The sequence below is a fragment of the Mycena indigotica genome, assembly GCF_014461135.1.
Source record: "Mycena indigotica strain 171206Taipei chromosome Unknown Mind.scaff0008, whole genome shotgun sequence".
In the NCBI taxonomy this organism is placed as follows: domain Eukaryota; kingdom Fungi; phylum Basidiomycota; class Agaricomycetes; order Agaricales; family Mycenaceae; genus Mycena; species Mycena indigotica.
Window position 1 is genome coordinate 1,480,716 of NW_023503007.1, and position 15,638 is coordinate 1,496,353.

The 15,638-nt window shown below is 50.8% G+C and overlaps 9 protein-coding genes across 9 annotated transcripts; 3 read left to right on the plus strand and 6 right to left on the minus strand.

Annotated features, from left to right (window-relative positions):
- Positions 1 to 560: 560 nt before the first annotated feature.
- MIND_00923300 (uncharacterized protein) lies at positions 561 to 1,818 on the minus strand (the record flags this gene model as incomplete). Its single annotated transcript, XM_037365862.1, has 4 exons — positions 561 to 653; positions 707 to 1,510; positions 1,554 to 1,718; positions 1,771 to 1,818. 4 exons carry the CDS (start codon positions 1,816 to 1,818, stop codon positions 561 to 563), a joined length of 1,110 nt encoding a protein of 369 aa, XP_037217274.1.
- A 587-nt stretch (positions 1,819 to 2,405) lies between these two features.
- MIND_00923400 (F-box domain-containing protein) lies at positions 2,406 to 4,336 on the minus strand (the record flags this gene model as incomplete). Its single annotated transcript, XM_037365863.1, has 3 exons — positions 4,039 to 4,336; positions 3,118 to 3,980; positions 2,406 to 3,068 (listed from the first exon to the last, which is right to left on the minus strand). Exons 1-3 carry the CDS (start codon positions 4,319 to 4,321, stop codon positions 2,406 to 2,408), a joined length of 1,809 nt encoding a protein of 602 aa, XP_037217275.1. The 5' UTR covers positions 4,322 to 4,336.
- Positions 4,337 to 4,499: 163 nt separating this feature from the next.
- On the minus strand, positions 4,500 to 5,471 carry MIND_00923500 (uncharacterized protein; the record flags this gene model as incomplete). Its single annotated transcript, XM_037365864.1, has 4 exons — positions 4,500 to 5,065; positions 5,120 to 5,243; positions 5,299 to 5,375; positions 5,423 to 5,471. The coding sequence occupies 4 exons, from the start codon at positions 5,469 to 5,471 to the stop codon at positions 4,500 to 4,502; spliced, it is 816 nt and encodes a 271-aa protein (XP_037217276.1).
- A 741-nt stretch (positions 5,472 to 6,212) lies between these two features.
- On the plus strand, positions 6,213 to 6,753 carry MIND_00923600 (uncharacterized protein; the record flags this gene model as incomplete). The annotated part of the gene is made up of 2 exons (XM_037365865.1): positions 6,213 to 6,628; positions 6,684 to 6,753. The coding sequence occupies 2 exons, from the start codon at positions 6,213 to 6,215 to the stop codon at positions 6,751 to 6,753; spliced, it is 486 nt and encodes a 161-aa protein (XP_037217277.1).
- A 254-nt stretch (positions 6,754 to 7,007) lies between these two features.
- Positions 7,008 to 7,543, plus strand: MIND_00923700 (uncharacterized protein; the record flags this gene model as incomplete). Its single annotated transcript, XM_037365866.1, has 2 exons — positions 7,008 to 7,223; positions 7,274 to 7,543. The coding sequence occupies 2 exons, from the start codon at positions 7,008 to 7,010 to the stop codon at positions 7,541 to 7,543; spliced, it is 486 nt and encodes a 161-aa protein (XP_037217278.1).
- Positions 7,544 to 7,738: 195 nt separating this feature from the next.
- MIND_00923800 (uncharacterized protein) lies at positions 7,739 to 9,201 on the minus strand (the record flags this gene model as incomplete). Its single annotated transcript, XM_037365867.1, has 3 exons — positions 9,012 to 9,201; positions 8,518 to 8,958; positions 7,739 to 8,466 (listed from the first exon to the last, which is right to left on the minus strand). The coding sequence occupies exons 1-3, from the start codon at positions 9,154 to 9,156 to the stop codon at positions 7,739 to 7,741; spliced, it is 1,314 nt and encodes a 437-aa protein (XP_037217279.1). The 5' UTR covers positions 9,157 to 9,201.
- A 428-nt stretch (positions 9,202 to 9,629) lies between these two features.
- On the plus strand, positions 9,630 to 10,946 carry MIND_00923900 (uncharacterized protein; the record flags this gene model as incomplete). Its single annotated transcript, XM_037365868.1, has 8 exons — positions 9,630 to 9,736; positions 9,790 to 9,846; positions 9,903 to 10,044; positions 10,098 to 10,161; positions 10,211 to 10,440; positions 10,494 to 10,532; positions 10,584 to 10,841; positions 10,893 to 10,946. The coding sequence occupies exons 1-8, from the start codon at positions 9,672 to 9,674 to the stop codon at positions 10,944 to 10,946; spliced, it is 909 nt and encodes a 302-aa protein (XP_037217280.1). The 5' UTR covers positions 9,630 to 9,671.
- A 128-nt stretch (positions 10,947 to 11,074) lies between these two features.
- MIND_00924000 (TauD-domain-containing protein) lies at positions 11,075 to 12,308 on the minus strand (the record flags this gene model as incomplete). The annotated part of the gene is made up of 4 exons (XM_037365869.1): positions 11,075 to 11,169; positions 11,224 to 11,558; positions 11,604 to 11,805; positions 11,867 to 12,308. The coding sequence occupies 4 exons, from the start codon at positions 12,306 to 12,308 to the stop codon at positions 11,075 to 11,077; spliced, it is 1,074 nt and encodes a 357-aa protein (XP_037217281.1).
- An 818-nt stretch (positions 12,309 to 13,126) lies between these two features.
- Positions 13,127 to 15,214, minus strand: MIND_00924100 (F-box domain-containing protein; the record flags this gene model as incomplete). The annotated part of the gene is made up of 10 exons (XM_037365870.1): positions 13,127 to 13,332; positions 13,380 to 13,460; positions 13,509 to 13,716; positions 13,762 to 13,793; positions 13,849 to 13,916; positions 13,967 to 14,580; positions 14,629 to 14,724; positions 14,771 to 14,907; positions 14,953 to 15,068; positions 15,111 to 15,214. The coding sequence occupies 10 exons, from the start codon at positions 15,212 to 15,214 to the stop codon at positions 13,127 to 13,129; spliced, it is 1,662 nt and encodes a 553-aa protein (XP_037217282.1).
- Between the last annotated feature and the right edge of the window lie 424 nt (positions 15,215 to 15,638).

Genomic DNA, 15,638 nt, shown 5'->3' on the forward strand with positions numbered 1-15,638 from the left:
TGGTATAATAATCATAATCAGATATTTCTTTCATTGACCTTTTGAACTCACCAGTTTCTTGGCAATAAGAAATGGAACCCATTTCCAGCAGGAGTCAAAGGCAGCAGTAGTAGTCATGAAGGAGAAAGGTTCTCTTAGGTTCATCCAACAAGCATGATAACTGCTTTTAAGCTATCCAGAATCCATTCAATCCAACAGCCTTATGATTGATGGTAGCTGTAGTTGGGTTACCATAACAATCATATCGACATCTTTGACGCGAGCCATTGCCATGGACACGAGCATTTCAGAAACAAGAATATGATTGGTTTGTAGATTTCAACAAGCTGATCTTCGGAGCTATCAAGGAAGGGCTATGTAATGCATTTAATCCTGCACTGAATCTCAAGACCCATACTTTTGTATCTACAAAATGACATCCTTCTACCCAGCAAAAAAGTTTTTCATAAAAGAATTGTTATGTTTTTACATCAACTTTTACTTGGAAAACTGTTCAAGTACTTCAACGGCCATGTGGTCCAGACAACCATCATTTACTCAATAGCTACCTTGAAGTTTCTTCACCTGTACCTCTCCTTGTGAACTTCTTCTGGATCTTCTCCACATGCCGCCATACAAGTGCTCAGCCTATTCATCATGCCGCGGAGCTTGCGCTGAGGAAGCGCCGAATGAGCGTGGGCGATAAAAACCACTTGGACTCTCTTACCTGTACCTGATCTTTTTTTGACGCGGGCGGGTCCTCGAAGGCAAATGGCACAAATGCCGACTGGCGCAGGCTGAGCGGGTCGTCGTTTCCATATGGCGTCATCTTGAATACCGTGCGTCGAACGGGCTGGACTATCGGCACCGATGTTGGTTCAGCTGCTGTGGGCTGAAAACTGACTTTCGAGTGCGAATGTCCGTTCGTGGACACCTTGCCGTTGACTTCCCCCGCTGGTTGAAGGTCTCCCGAGCTGTGGCTCCGGTCACCCACCCGCAGGAGCTCTGCACGTGGACTCCGGCTGCGACTCCGGCTCCTGCTCCTGCTTCGATCAGGAGTTGCAGTCCCGGAGACACTGAGGCTCAGATTGCTGATGTTCATAAAATCTCTGTCCGAGTTGGTCCGTCGCGAAACCGACCCGGGAGACTTCACAGTTGGTGCCGCCGGGCTAGCGTCGATTTCATGGTGCGCGATGTCGTCGTAGTCGCGGGTATCTCGCGATCCTGCCCAGGACTGCGCGGCCAGGTGCTGTTGGTACGGGTGCGAAATCGGCCCGCGGAGGGGCATGAACAGCGGCTGGGCGCCGTTCTGGTTTGCAGCTCTCCCACTAGCATTGGGCTTCGTCTCGGAAGGGGAGTCGGGAGACGAAGGCGGTGAATATGTGTATTTTCCGGTGTCGTAGGCATAGGCGTAGGCGTATTTCGTGTGTTTCGCTCGACCAGAAGACCATCCCGATGAGGAGTCAAGCGATCGTCGTCCATGTTGGACGTAGGTTTCGGAAGAGGAAACTGTTGCTGGGGATTTAGGACTCTGATTATGTCAGAATATACCATTGAGTAGATCTGCGACTCACAGAGACAAATGTGGATGTCTGACTGTACGGATGGCTCCCGTTGCTCGTTCTAGCAGCATTCCTCGATCGCACGGAGTATTTCCGCGCCGGCTCCCTTGCATCCTCGGAGTCGGCTAGCGCTGCGCTCCCAGTGGGTACAATGGATGTCGGTTCTCGATAGCGGTCCTACAACTCATCAGCTCAAGGCCATTTGCGAATCAGCCATGCCAGCCCGCACCTCGTTGGCATATATGTAGCTTGCGCTGCTGCTGTACGGATGGTACATCGTCGGTCGTGGCAGGAGGGGACAACTCGTGCGTGTGGCCTTCAAGCTTGTCGTCTGAATCTGTCAAACGGCGGCTGTGGCTTTTGCTTGCCATCGACTTCGATCTTGTTGTATCTACTTCTTGATTGAGATGCCCCCGGGGAGTGGCCGTGGCCGCATCTCTGCAGTCGTGCAGACTAATCATAGATTCGGGGAGGCAACCCGGGCTTGAGCGCTTCCTACCATCAAGATGAGCTGCAATGACAGTCGTCGACATGCAAGTGCATAGCAGAGCCCCAGTTTCCGAGTGGGCAGCAGTGAGGATTCTGCTCCTGTAGTTCTGAGGTGGAAGGATCAATGATCATGAACGAGGACATGCAAGTGCATAGCAGAGCCCCAGTTTCCGAGTGGGCAGCAGTGAGGATTCTGCTCCTGTAGTTCTGAGGTGGAAGGATATTAGTCACGAAGCTGACGTAATTTTTGTCCTAGCATATACATAGTTTTTCTACCTATCACCTGTAAGTAGATACACAGAAGGTACAAAATGTGGTACAGTAGATAGAGTGCTAATGCTACATACAGATACATTGGTAAGATTTGTCTTGGCTTCAAAAGGTTAGATCAAGGATATTGTCTGGAATAGTAGGTGCAGGGACATCCTCTTCCTCCCCTTCAATCAAGTCCAACCGCGTCATCTCCGTCCACCTCTGTGCCTGCGCCTCCTTGTCGTCCATATCAGCGGTCCACGGCGGTGCAGCTCGCTTCCCCTTGCCTTCGGCGCCAGAAGCCGCATTCGCGCTCAGGTCGCGTACCCAAGCGTTAGCGGGACCCCGCCCGATTCTCACGCGCGCGAGGTTAGGATTATATCGCGACCAGACGCAAACAGCCTCGCGAAGCGGCTCTGCCTTCGATATTTCCGCCGCCGTCGCATAGCCCCGGCCACCCTCCTTTTTGCCCTCATCGCTCCCGTCCTCCGACACGTTATCCTCGCTTTCGTTGTCAGAAAGTGGCGGGGGTACCGCAGGTTGCATAAAGTTACCGGGGGGCTGCGCTAAGGCTTGCATCTGCATGGAGAACAAGAAATTGGTTTGAAAGTGGTGGTGGTGGTGGTGACCAGGAAGGAGGTGGTGATGGGTAGTATTGGGATTGGGAAGTACCGGCAGCAGGCGAGGCGAGTTTGCTATATTGATAGCTTCGAGATGAATGAGCCGCAAAATCTCTAGCTGGGGAAGAAGCGGAAGATGATGGATGCCTAGGTTAAAGATGAAGCCCTGCAGCACAACTCAGGACAGCAAAAACACTGAGATTGAATAAACACACCTCATCGGGCTTGCCGTCATAGTATGCGACTTCCAAGGCGCGCAACGAATGTGGAAGACACCTGGTTGCTGCCAACAACGCCTCTTCGTCCCAATGGGCAATCCGAAACGCAAGCGATTTCAGGTCGACGCCATGGTCTCGGATGAGCTCCAAGGCGGCCAAAACATCGACATTTTTCAAGATGGTCGAGTTAATGTTGAGATGCTGCACAGTAGATGGGGCCCCACGCATAGCGTAGATCGCACTCGGCCATGGAGCCGAAACGATTGTTAAGTGGGGGAGGGAGACGACGGGTTGGGTAGCAAGAGACGGTATGGTGCTCCCCTGGGTCGAGGAGGACGTCCCGCTTATGGATGCGGAGCTGAAAGTGATCACAAGCTCTTTAAGGTTCGGCATCCGTTGCACTAGCAAGTCAATACGGCTTTGAATGTCACTGACTGTGCCCGGCACGATAATGGTTAAAGAGTTGAGTTTCTGGGCGATGTTGGGGGGGAGTTGTGAGCCCAGGTTATCAGTGACGAAGGAGCGCAGGTAGGGGAGACGTTGTGTGAATGGCAAAACGCTGTCGATGACATGGGGAAAAAAGGCATGCTGCAGCTCCCGCGATTTCAATTTTGATACGACGAGACGTTTGACTCGAATGACACTTGAAGGCCGTGGTGCACCACTGGGGGAGAAGGAAAAGTAATGCGATATGCGCACGGGTGGAGTTGGAACCGAGCAGCCTTCCAAAGTCAAAACCGCGACGTTAGGCAGATCCTCCAAAGTGGAGTACAGGGCCTCTGGGACCTGTCCACCGCATAGCTTCAGGTGGTGAAGCCGTTGGAAACGACCGATCTGCGTGAATATGCGGTCAAAGGCAGCTATGGAGATAATGAATTCTCGTAAGCACCGGAGGAGCGGAGGAGAACAATAACACACCAATGGACGAAAACTGGTCCGAGTTGGTGCCTACAGCGGGCAGCACGATGTTTAATGAGCGGACCAGGTGTGTCTTCCCCCGGTTGCGGGCCCAAAAGGGGAGATTTTGCTCTGCGAGTGTGGTTGAGTTCCAAGTAATGTGTCGGACAAGTAGCTCTGTCCCAAGAGCATTGAACCGGCGCGAAACGAGAACGACGTGATATAGTTCCTTTACTTCGCCCACTAGAGCGAAGATCCGCAACCAGATCTCGTTTGGCACACTCTGGATGACGGGGGAAGGCATAAGGTCCTGCGTGACTTGTCACATCGCCGTGACGGGCCGAATGGGGCCGAATCAATAATACAAGTCATGTTGGTGAGAGAGTCAAGAAGACTGGTTGTTTTCGAACTATATTTACTTGGTATGTACATCGATATAGGTGTCCGATGACTTATGAACACTGAAGAGCGGTACTTATCTACTACACCATAATGCCCAGAGAAACGAAGAAAACAAAAGCCATCGCCTTTGCATTACTGAGAACAAACTGTTCAACAGCCCCGTTAGTGCTGGCTGAAGCTCCCCCAATAATGCTACCACTGCTGGATCCAGTAGAGTTGGTGTTCCCATCCGCATTGGCATTTGGACTTGAAACACCGGTGCCGCCGCTGCCTACGGCAGGGATAATAGAGGGGCTGGGCTCGGCGGCAGGTGCCCCACCAATTGGCGTTGTACTCGGCAGGTTGTAGTCGCTCAGGCTGTCCGCTCCAGGTGTGTCCGCAACGGGAGTATCCACAGGTGCATCTGATGGGGCAGGCGAATCAAGTGCCGGGGTCGTAGCAGGCGGAGGTGCTGCCACTGGCTCGGTTGTCGCAGGTGGAGGCGCCTGAGGAGGTTGTGTTTGCTGTTGAGTTGGTGCTGCAGGAGGCGGTTGCTGAACTGGTGCGGTATTCTGGTTCGTTTGCGCGCCTGTTCCTGCGCTATCGCTACCGCTTATCGTGGCACCGTTAATGGGTTTGTTGATCGCCTTGCAACTTTGAACTAGAGCTTGGTTGAGGAGATGTCAGCAGCTCTGTGCCGTAAATGAAAGAACAAGCTTACAATCCATGATAGATTGTCCTTCAGGTTGGAGCGTGGTCCCACCAGCGACTTGACAATTGATGCATGATTCGTATTGACCCACAACAGTTTGTGTACACAGGGCTGCAAGATTATTACCTGCAGACTAGCATTGATTTTGTATTAATTTGCGGGTATGAAAGACATAGGTAGAAACCTACAGCGATCGATTGTTGCATGGGTGCGCATTGGGCGGTACAGTCACGTCGAGAGAAGGCGAAGGTTGGGCGAGAGAAAACTAACGGAATGTTTGTCCGACAAGGTGCGACGATGTGAGCGGCTCACCATAGGGAAGGAAAGACGCAGTGAAAATAATGTTGCTCTGAACCCGCATGGTATATACGTAGTGATTCGTGGATGGTGGCAAATTGAATGTCGAACGATTCGAAAGTTTGGAATGAAGGAAGGTAACTAGCCCTTGGTGCGAAAAGCCTGAAAGACAACGAGCTGGTAAAAGAACGTCAAAATCGAAGGGGAAAGCTTGCAACCACATACGTCCTTCGTCTTATAAACCTAAAGCTATGACCAGGGTTGACGTTGTCCTGCGACTCCTGCCAGCGTCGACGCCTTTCGATGTTCAAAATGCCACGTCGAGATATGATGTCGCAGACCATTCAGCGAAGACAGTTTTAACTTCGAACAAGAGCAGAGAATGTCTCGAATCACTATTGAAAACTGGATCGTCGACGTGTCTTGCGCGCGCGTCGTATGTCCATCGTCTCTGTTGGCATTCTTGGATAGGCACTTGAGCTTGATTCTGAAGAGACCTTCAGCTGTCTGTTGTCTGTTGTCGTCGATGATGGGCGGGCAAGTTTGAAGGAAAGTTCTTGATTTGTTGACGGGTGAACGTCGAGGATGAGTCATTATCGAGCATGTGATCGCAGGACTCCCAAAATTTCCCTTTTCGTGAGGGGTCAAAAGGTACTAAAATTCCACACAGCCAAGATCCCCTGGGTGTCCCTAGCATGGAATACCAGAGGGGCAGCGCTCCCGGTCGTATTAAAGCTCTGGGTTCCTACCCATCGACCAGCACCAACTAACTCCCCAATCCACTGATTCCGCTTCACCAACAAAAATGCCCTCCTCGATGCCTAGCCCATTGCGCCTAATCTTCCGAGACCTCTTACTCTGCGTATCTCTCGCGTCGCTCACCGTTCTCGGCATCATACACGCTCTCCTCCACATCCTACACAACCGCTTCCTCTCCCAATTGCTGCAAGTGCAGGCTGATGGAGACTCAACGGCAGCAGCAGTGCTGACGGTGGCAGAGCGTCTTGCGAACGTTGCCAGCCTTCACTCGCACCTGACCCTCGTATTCAAAATCACCCTGGCGTCGAGCGTTTTGGTGCTGGCCCTACGGGAGCTGGTCGTACTCCTTGGCATCCGAATGGGTTGGTGGGAGAATTGTTCCGAAGAATCAGAGAGGCTGGCCTGGTTGGAGGATGCAGTCTGGGATGCTGATGTCGCGGAGAAGACATCTGTTGCGACTGTGTACGTGTTACACTCAAGTTTTAGCTGTTTCGTGGAACTTACTTTGACATCGCAGGTGGCCCGAACATGTCTCGGAGAAACCAATCGTCCCTGTGTCCCCGGAGCAGCTCCTCGCCGCGCTATAAGGTTTTGCGCCTGTTTATATATCCGCTCTTTCCATTGCCCGACTCGCTTTTGTAACCACGGTCGTTTCCTTGACGGCGACTGCCGTAGAAGGTGTAATAATAATCAGTATATTTTATCCTCGAGAAAACATGGCCTGACCTTAAGCCCCACGATCAATCGAGCAAAAGCGATGACCTCAGACCCGCGCGGAAGACTCATGCGGGTAGCGGCGACACATCCGCGTGTCTCAGTCAGTTGTGCAGTATAAAAGTCCATGGCGGATGCACTGATATTCTCATCAAAAGCGACGAACCTATCTGTCGCCGCACGCCTCTTCAGCTCAACTCTCTCTCCAGTCAAACTCGATTACCTATTAACGCCTATCATCATGCGATTCTTCACCGTCGTCGCTGTCGTCATGACTCTCCGCGCGGCTGCTGCCGTCGTCGTCCCAGGAGGCGGCTATTCAGACTGCACAAACTCCGAAGTCGTATGTCCCTCGAAGTCCCTCATTCTCCCAGGTCTCATACCCCATTCTAGCGGCTTCAACTTGTTGGACGCGATGACACCGACGATACTCGCGACAAATTCCGGAACTTCCTCGACAACTACGAGTCATGGTCAAAGGATGAACGCCGGGACTTCCTGTACGACATCGACCCCAAGACAGTTGATCTGGAGCAGGAGATGCTGGAGCAAATCACAAAGATCCCCAAGGTTGAGAAGATTTTGGATGGGAAGCAGCTGACGAACGAGATGGTGGTGTTATACTTGAAGGATATGCATAAGAAGGATAACAAGGACGAATGAGCGGCGCTTTGGAATATATATCGCTTCTTTGTTTGTAAATGTGCTGTCTCCGACGATGTCATGAAGTTTTCAAGCAGCTGGTAAAAGTCCGGAAAGCAAAGGAATTTGGGTTCCGTCCTCAGTAACAGGTTTGAGTCAACATCGTTCAATCCAAGTTGATAAAGAAGTGAATACAAATCGAAAAGATGGCTTTGGTCAACAGGAAAACAAGAAATCTTCTGCCGTCGTATCTTCTCCACTGCTTCCCAAAATGCTGGTGAAATTGTCGGCCACCTGGAGACTTTTCGCGCCGATGTTTTGACCAGCTCGAGGACCAGACTGTCCAGCTGTCGAACGCATTGCTGTTGGTGGCAAAGCTGATGCCGAAAGGGTTCGTGAATGGGTCGGACGAGCGACTGGCTTTGGTCGAATATTCGCAGCCACACTAACGGCTCGTTGCGTTGGTCCTGATTTTGTACTAGTCGTTGTCCTCGTGGTCAATGTAGCTGTAGAGCGAATACTCTTCGTTGCCATTGTTGTTGTTGTGGTCGAGTTTACGATAGGTCGACTGGTTGGGATGGGCCGCGCATTCCGTGCCCGGGTCACAGGTACCGGAGCATGGCTGCGAGCGCTGGATAGAGTTGAGGCTTGTCGTAAGGTCGAAGCGGGACGGGAGGGTGCTCTGGATGCAACTGTTGCCCTAGCATTCGATAACTTCGGGGCGAACGGGTCCTCCAAGCTGAGGTCCAAATCATCACTCAGATTTGTATCAGACAGTGGCAAGTCGATGACACAATGAAGGTTTTCAGAAGTGAAGGTCGGCTCTGGTAAAGACAGGTAGTCTTCGGACGCCAGTGGGAAGGAATGCATTCGTTCGAGGAGGGCCTTGCCGGCTTGGCTATAATCGGGAATTTCGAAGTCGAGCGGAGGAGTATACTGAAGGTCTAAATATGGCAGTGAGCAAGGTGGGCAAACTAGAAAGTAAAGTGATGCACCAAGTTTAGGGGGCATGTACTCAATGTCGTCGTAATCGTCCTCCTCTGCTGGCTCGGGAGCAGGTGCTGCAAGTTCTACTGGAATATCTCCCTCGTCAACATCCCAGTGCCTCCCGCTATTCATCGGCGTAACAAAACTCGTCTTGCCCACCAACGCACCCCCGCTGATACGGGGGGTACGACCATGACGGCGAGAAGAACTTGGCCGCAATACACTGTCTGGGGTGGTCCCAGCAAACGTTGGCGCTGATGGCTTGGAGTCGATGGTGTTGAGAGCAAGTCCGAGATTAAGCTTGGCTATTTTCTCCTCGCCAGGCAGAGGCGTTACGAATCGACTAGCTTGGTTGGGGAACGGTGTCTTGTCGCCCAAGGGAAGCGGTCGGCTTTGAGTTTGAGTTACGAGTCGGGGAGCAGTCTTGGCAAGGTCCTTTTGTGAGACAGCTCCTAGAGCATCAGCGAAAACTGGGGCAAGGAAACAATGATAAGCGACACACCCCCAGCAACACCTAACCTCCCTTTGCCTTGCACAGTCTTAGCGCCACCAACTCCTCGATGGACGCCAGAATTTTCGCGTCCAGGCGTCTTCGCGTTGAGATAGTCGTGATGTTGAAGGTGCTGCACGGGCCGAGACGCAAGCATCGTAATGTGGAAGAACTGGAAGGAGGTTGGAGGAGGAGGTTGATATGAGGTAACGTGATCGCGTGACGCACACCGTGACACAAAATTCACAGCGGGTTTGAGTTACAATGAGTAGAAAGGATGAGGGGTGGAGCGTGATTTGATATGAGAAGCGAGAGAGAGACAACTCTAATATATAATTTTCTAGTTTCCTCCCCTCGTACGCGCGGTTGAAGATTTGGAGTAGATCATGTGATCGCGATGGCTCACAGAATGCTTATATGATTGCGAGTTCCTTCAGAGTTCACAACGCTGGTTTCTAGGTTCAAGTGAAGAACACTGCCATTGATTAATCTCAGTCTACTTTCACTTCAAGCTACTTGCTCACTTTCACAAAGCCTCAGTTTAGCACAGGTCAATAATTAGAACGTTCCAGACCCCATCAAGCATTTGTCACAGCCCATCAATGCCCATTTGCCGTTTCGTTCTTCCCACCACCTTTTGCTTTCTCGTCGACGTGCACAACCGTGTGGAAGATGCCCGACCAAGAACGTGACATCGTTATGGGGACCCCCGATAAGCCGTTAGATAATAGGCCTAGGTGTGTTCGTCGTTGGCCACTTGCGAACGAATCGCTGACGCGCCACATCGCAGTCATCCACGGGTTTCATCGTCAGTTAAGAAGAAAGACTGGCTCGCGCAAATTATTGCGTGTGTCCCTCATTTCATATAAGAGCTGAATTTACGAAGCTTATTGCATTCATTAGTCTCGCCGAAGACCGTGCCAACAAAGCTATTATCCGACGGGACACCACTGGCCGCATAGTCGTTCTCGACCAGGATGGGTTGGACGAGCTTTTCAAATCAGAGCATGCAACCTCTTTAGAACGCGTCGAAGATGAATTACAGGTCTATTCAATACTTTCTTTATGCAGTGGCTTCCATCTTAAGCGTTTGTTTAGGCGCTCGGTGCTAAAAAGAAATCCCGCGAGTACAAAGGCATCCGTAGACTCCTCGTAACTTGGAGTTGGTCTCAAATTCTTGTAGCACGTACACACTCACCAGTTTGACTCAGCACATACTCTATTCATGGCGCAGCCTTCCAAAAGCGGGACATATCCGAATAAACATCCTCAGGCAGACACTTCTCCGAATCTTGTCATCCCACGTGCCAGTGATATCCCCGCCCCAGAACGCAAACAACACCGGCCCAAACGAAGATCTGTGGCACCCCTGACTGAATGGGACGAAGCTGAGCTCAACCGTGAAGAGTCGGAAGATGATTCCGGCTCCGGATTAGACGAGGTGCCACGAAAATTATTTTTCCGGGGACTAATACATTGCTCACAATTATCTAGGACTATGTTCCGGTAGTCCTTAGTTCGTTTTCTAATCAGGTCCGCCACTGGCCCATGATCAATCGTATACTGACAAGTCAGGATGTTCAGCCCTCCACCAGCAAACGCACACGTCGGTCAATGGTAGCGCAGCAATCCAAAGAAGAAACGCCAATTAATCAGCACCCCGCCCCACCACCACCTACAGCCTCTAAAATACAAATTACGCCTCTAATTCCAGCAAATCCTCCCGAAGTTCCCGACGGAGTACCAAGAAAATGTTCATTCTGTAACGCCGACACGACACCTGACTGGGTCTACTATAAGACCACGATATACTGTCTTAATTGTGGTCTAAGGGCATTGGCTGTGAGTATTCAGAGTATTATTTTTGACTCTCCTACTGACGGAAAGTGTTAGCATGGAGCAGAGCAACTTCCTCAATGCATGGCTGGCTTGATTCAAAATGTTTAATCCATTAAAGTTTGTGATGAAGGTATCAAAATCTTCTTGTAGTGAGTCGCATTCCTAATAGTTGACGTCGGTCATTGTCAATGAATCCTGTTGAACCTCTGGCCCAGATTTCAAGAATTCGCGCAATCCTACACCGCCATCGGTATCTCTGCCATCGCAGCTAGTCTGAATATGTGTCTAGGTTGAGCACCGTCATCGTCAACATAATCCACCACAGCCGTATCTAACCGAGAGCGGAATCAGGGCTGAGCGGAGACTTGTATTGAATTACACTCACGCAAAGTAGAGCGATTGTCGAACATAACAACTGTTTTGGGTTGCCAATGAACACGCACTTGAACGTCATGCGACTCGATTATGTGTTTTAAGAGAAAATCCGAAAGGGCGGCCCATTCGACATCCTTCAAACCGACAGCGCCCGTGATGAATTCACCATTGATGAACAAACACCTCGCGCCGGTGATTGGGTGGACGCGAACCAGTGGGTGGATGGACGTAACTGGATCTTTCCTCACGATGCCTCCCGCGAGTTTGGTGTGGTTGAGCATATTTGCAGAGGAGTGTGTTACGCGAAGAGTCGACAAGAAATTCTGCAAAGTCGGGGAAAGACGGCTGAAAGAGGCATTCAATGTCAGAACAGAGAGCACGGATACCCACCTGAATGCATCATCTGTAGCAGCGAAAACGGTATCCCCTCCGCATTTTGGTCCGTCGAGGAGAGCAAGCATCACATAGCCTGGAGGTTGTCGCTCATAGCTTACGTCCTGGTGCCAGAGACATGATGTAGTTTTCCTCGCGAAGAAAGCTTCAAGCTCAGGTCTGTTACCGTCTCGGTGGATGATGTGAAATCCTGGGTGACCTGCAATTCATTTGATGTCAGAGAGGCGCACAAGAGACTAAGATGAGACAGATATACGCACCGGGAATACTCCCCGAAACCGGCTGGTAGTTTCTCTTCCCAAAGTAGTCCATGAAACCCTGCTGTACATCAGGACCCGCATTGATGAACGCTTCCTGGTCTGGGAACACGACGATCTTACGCTCTGCGATGAGCAGAGCCAACTCGTCCTTGGCCATGGCGTTCGTCGTCAATTCCGTCAGATCTACTCCTCGCAATACAGTCCCCATCTTTGGCGTCAAGTTCTCGGACACTACGCCGAGAGATGACAACAAGTGGGGCTTGTGTGAGGCTGCACGGGTTGCGGGGTCTACGAAGACAAACTCGGGAAGTGGCTCGAACCAAACTGGGTCCCATGTAGGCTTGTACTGTGGATACTTCATCTTGCTGGTGGCGTCCACATTGTTGTCCTGATAGGGTATGTTAATATCGTATGTCACGATGGGCTCCGAGTCTGGGGTCATGGTACTAGTCATCCTCGTGTTGCTAGCAGTGGCAGTAGCGAAATCGGGAAGAGGGCGACTGAGATGAGTTCCGCCTTTGCTCCAAGAGCTTAAATATCTTGGACATTGACCTAGATTCCAAGATTTGGGCGGCTCGTGGGTTCTACGGGTCGCTTAGATGATGACTACATCTCTGCAACACTCACTTTTGGACAATTTGGACCTGTTCGTCACCTCAGCGCATTGATTGCAGAAGCGGCTCGGGAGGGGAGCACCGCCGTTCAATAGAGCAACGCCCGCGCCCGGCGATCACGATGGCGCTTGACTGCCATTTGCAAGGAGACTGTGATCGGATCGTGGAGGTTCTAGTGCAAGTTGAGTGCAAGGAATACTGATATCGATTTTTGTCGCCTATAGCCATGAGTCATAGCTGATTTTGCCCAGATACGGTTTAATCTGCCGCAGGTATAAAACGGCAAAACTTGAAGCGACTGCACGCACCAGAGCCTCTGGACAACTGTTGGGATGATGTATTTTCTGAACTCGTGGTTCTTCGCCTGTTTGGCGATGCGTTCCATGTAGACTGGCTTTATGGCGATGAGGATGTCCGCTCTGGTCGTTATGGGCTTGTTAAAGTGGTTGGGGGGAAAGGAGCAGCACGCCCAGCGCGGGACTTTACGCGAGTTGAGGAACCAGCAGACGCGTCGCGCATGTTTGTTGACAAGGATAAAATTGCACGTGATGGTAGTGGATCATGTGTCAATACACAGACCGATTTCCTACATACTCAATAATGAAACTACGACCATCTTGGTCTCTAAATCTTCCGTCGACTCAGTTCAACAGAGCAGTTCAAAGGCTGCATCGTAATTCCAGGTCCCCATGCCATCAATGACTCCCTCTGTTCCGCCACCGATAACCCCCGCAAACGTTCTGGAACGGCAAGCTGGAAGTTCCGAACAAAGCGACGCAAGTATGCATGCGCCTTCCGTGAGCGCAAACCTTTGGCCAATGCAGTTTCTCGGGCCGGCAGAGAACGCCAAGACTGTCGGAATTCAACCAACGAGGGGGTAGCGAAGCAGAAAGACATACAAGCATCTCGAGGCCAGCGATACGACTCTGTGTCAATAAAGCGCTCAGGTCTGAATTCTTCGGGTTCGGGCCAATACATCGCTATGGCGGAGGGAATGAGATTGGTCAGATTATATCATCAAAACTTACGGTTGTGGTGTAGTCCGCGAATATCAACCATGACTTGACTCCCGGCTTGCACGGGAACAGTTATATGTTGCAAATTTTCGGGTGTGCCCGACGCTGACAAATGGAAACGATAGGACGGGATGATTGCATCTTCACGAACGAGCTTGAGGAGGCGGATTACAGCGGGAAAGAGTCGCAAGGTCTCATGGATGACCGCGATTGTGTACGACTAGACAATTAAACACTAGCCATTTGGCAACAATTATCAACTTACTAGTTTAGGGACGGTTTCTTTGTATGGCGATTCTGTAACGTTGGTCGGCGCACCGTTTGGCCATAGTTTGACCGCTTCTTCGTATACTTTTTGTTGGACATCGGGGTACAACGCGAGCAACCCGACCGCGAATGTCATAGTGTGACCTGTTGTCTCTAGATAAATGTGTGAGTAAAAGGATAGTTCATATGCCGCCGAAACACACCGTGGCCAGCTAGTAAAAACGTCTGCGTAGAAATGAGCATTAGCTCTCAGATCAAACTGATTGTTACTCGCCCAGGTATTCGAGAGCAGCTCATCCTCAGCCAACGTCTTCGTTCCCATTTCCCCGTCGTCCGTTTCCGGCGCATTCATATTAGCTTCGACTAGATTGCGCAACAAGGCCGCCTCGTTGTTGTTTCCAACCTTTCCTTCGATGACCCATGCGCGCGCCAGTCCAACAAGTTCCTGCATATGTACTCGCACGGCTTCAAAAGCAATTCGGGTATCCCGCGCGACGTTCCCAACGAGAGGAACGTATACGCGGCCGGAGAGTGCGTAGAACCAATCGGGAGTCAGCACCTTGGCGTGAAGATGGTCGACAGCAGAGGATACTGCTTGACGGAATGCGAGGGTATGGCCAGGGGGAACGGGACCATCTTCTGCCCAAGAGGCTCGGCGACCGAACCCGGCAGATGAGATGACAAGGAGAGCGGCCTGGAGAAGTTCTTCCCTTGCATTGATCACAAGTGGCTGGTTTCCTTGCATGCGGTTATCGATCTGCGCAAACCACTCATTTGCAACGCGAATAGCCTCTTTCCAAACGAAGGCATTACCAGTCTAGGACATTGTCGGCGCAAAAAAAAAATGATGTGGACAAACGCGCACCTCGTTGAATGCTGGGTTGGAAATACGGCGATGGCGTCGCCAGTCAGCGCCTTCTGTTCCAACGAGATTCATTCCATAGAAATTGAGGGGTTCGTACTATATGACTCTGAGGAAGACGAATAGACCAGAATCAATGGCATACCGCTGCAGAGTCCTTTTGGAACATAACCGACTCAGAAGTAATGTACTTGATCGCCTCAGCATCCGAAAACCAGACGATGGGAATGGCATCGTTAAGGATAACTGCACCAACACACGTCGAGCGCTGGCGGGCATATGCTGACTTGCGTGAGCAAAGGAGATTCAAAATCTTTGTGCACTCACGCGTAAACTTGGACTGCCACGACCCAATATTTTGTTCCCTTGGGTAACGCATGCGTCCAGCGAGCATTGCTAGGCTGTAAAATGGATTGAAGACGAGGAGTCCGCCATACGGAGCACTGGCGAGATAAGTGGGTGATCACAGATGTGTGGAGACGAACTTCAGACTCCGAATCGCAGCTCGGACAGCCAGTATTCTGGAGATCACCACTTTCGTGGACCACGCAATGATAGTCGCAAGGAGCAGACTATGCAGAGCGCTCATTGCGGTGGGAAGCTAAAGAAGGCGGGAGTCTGGGAGCCTTCATTCAACTGAATAGGCTGATTCATTGTCGTGGCAAATTATCGCAAGATGAAGGTGTCACACTGTCACGAGATTGAAATGCAAGATGTTAACGAAGGCTACAATTTTGAATCCACCCCAACTCGGGGGCGATTAGGTATTACAAGGTGTGCTATAACTATACTGACAATAGGAAAAGTCCAGCAATATTTTTCAGGTACACAGCCTCACGCAGGCCATGGATGATACATTTCTTCTGTGTACAAATGTTTGTACACAGTTATTCTTTTTTTATTTAGTTTGCTATGGTATGTAAATGGCAAATAAATGAAAACAAATGGTTTAAATAGTTATTCACAAACTGATTTAGGTTTGTTCACAAACTGATTTAAGTTCGAGAATGAGT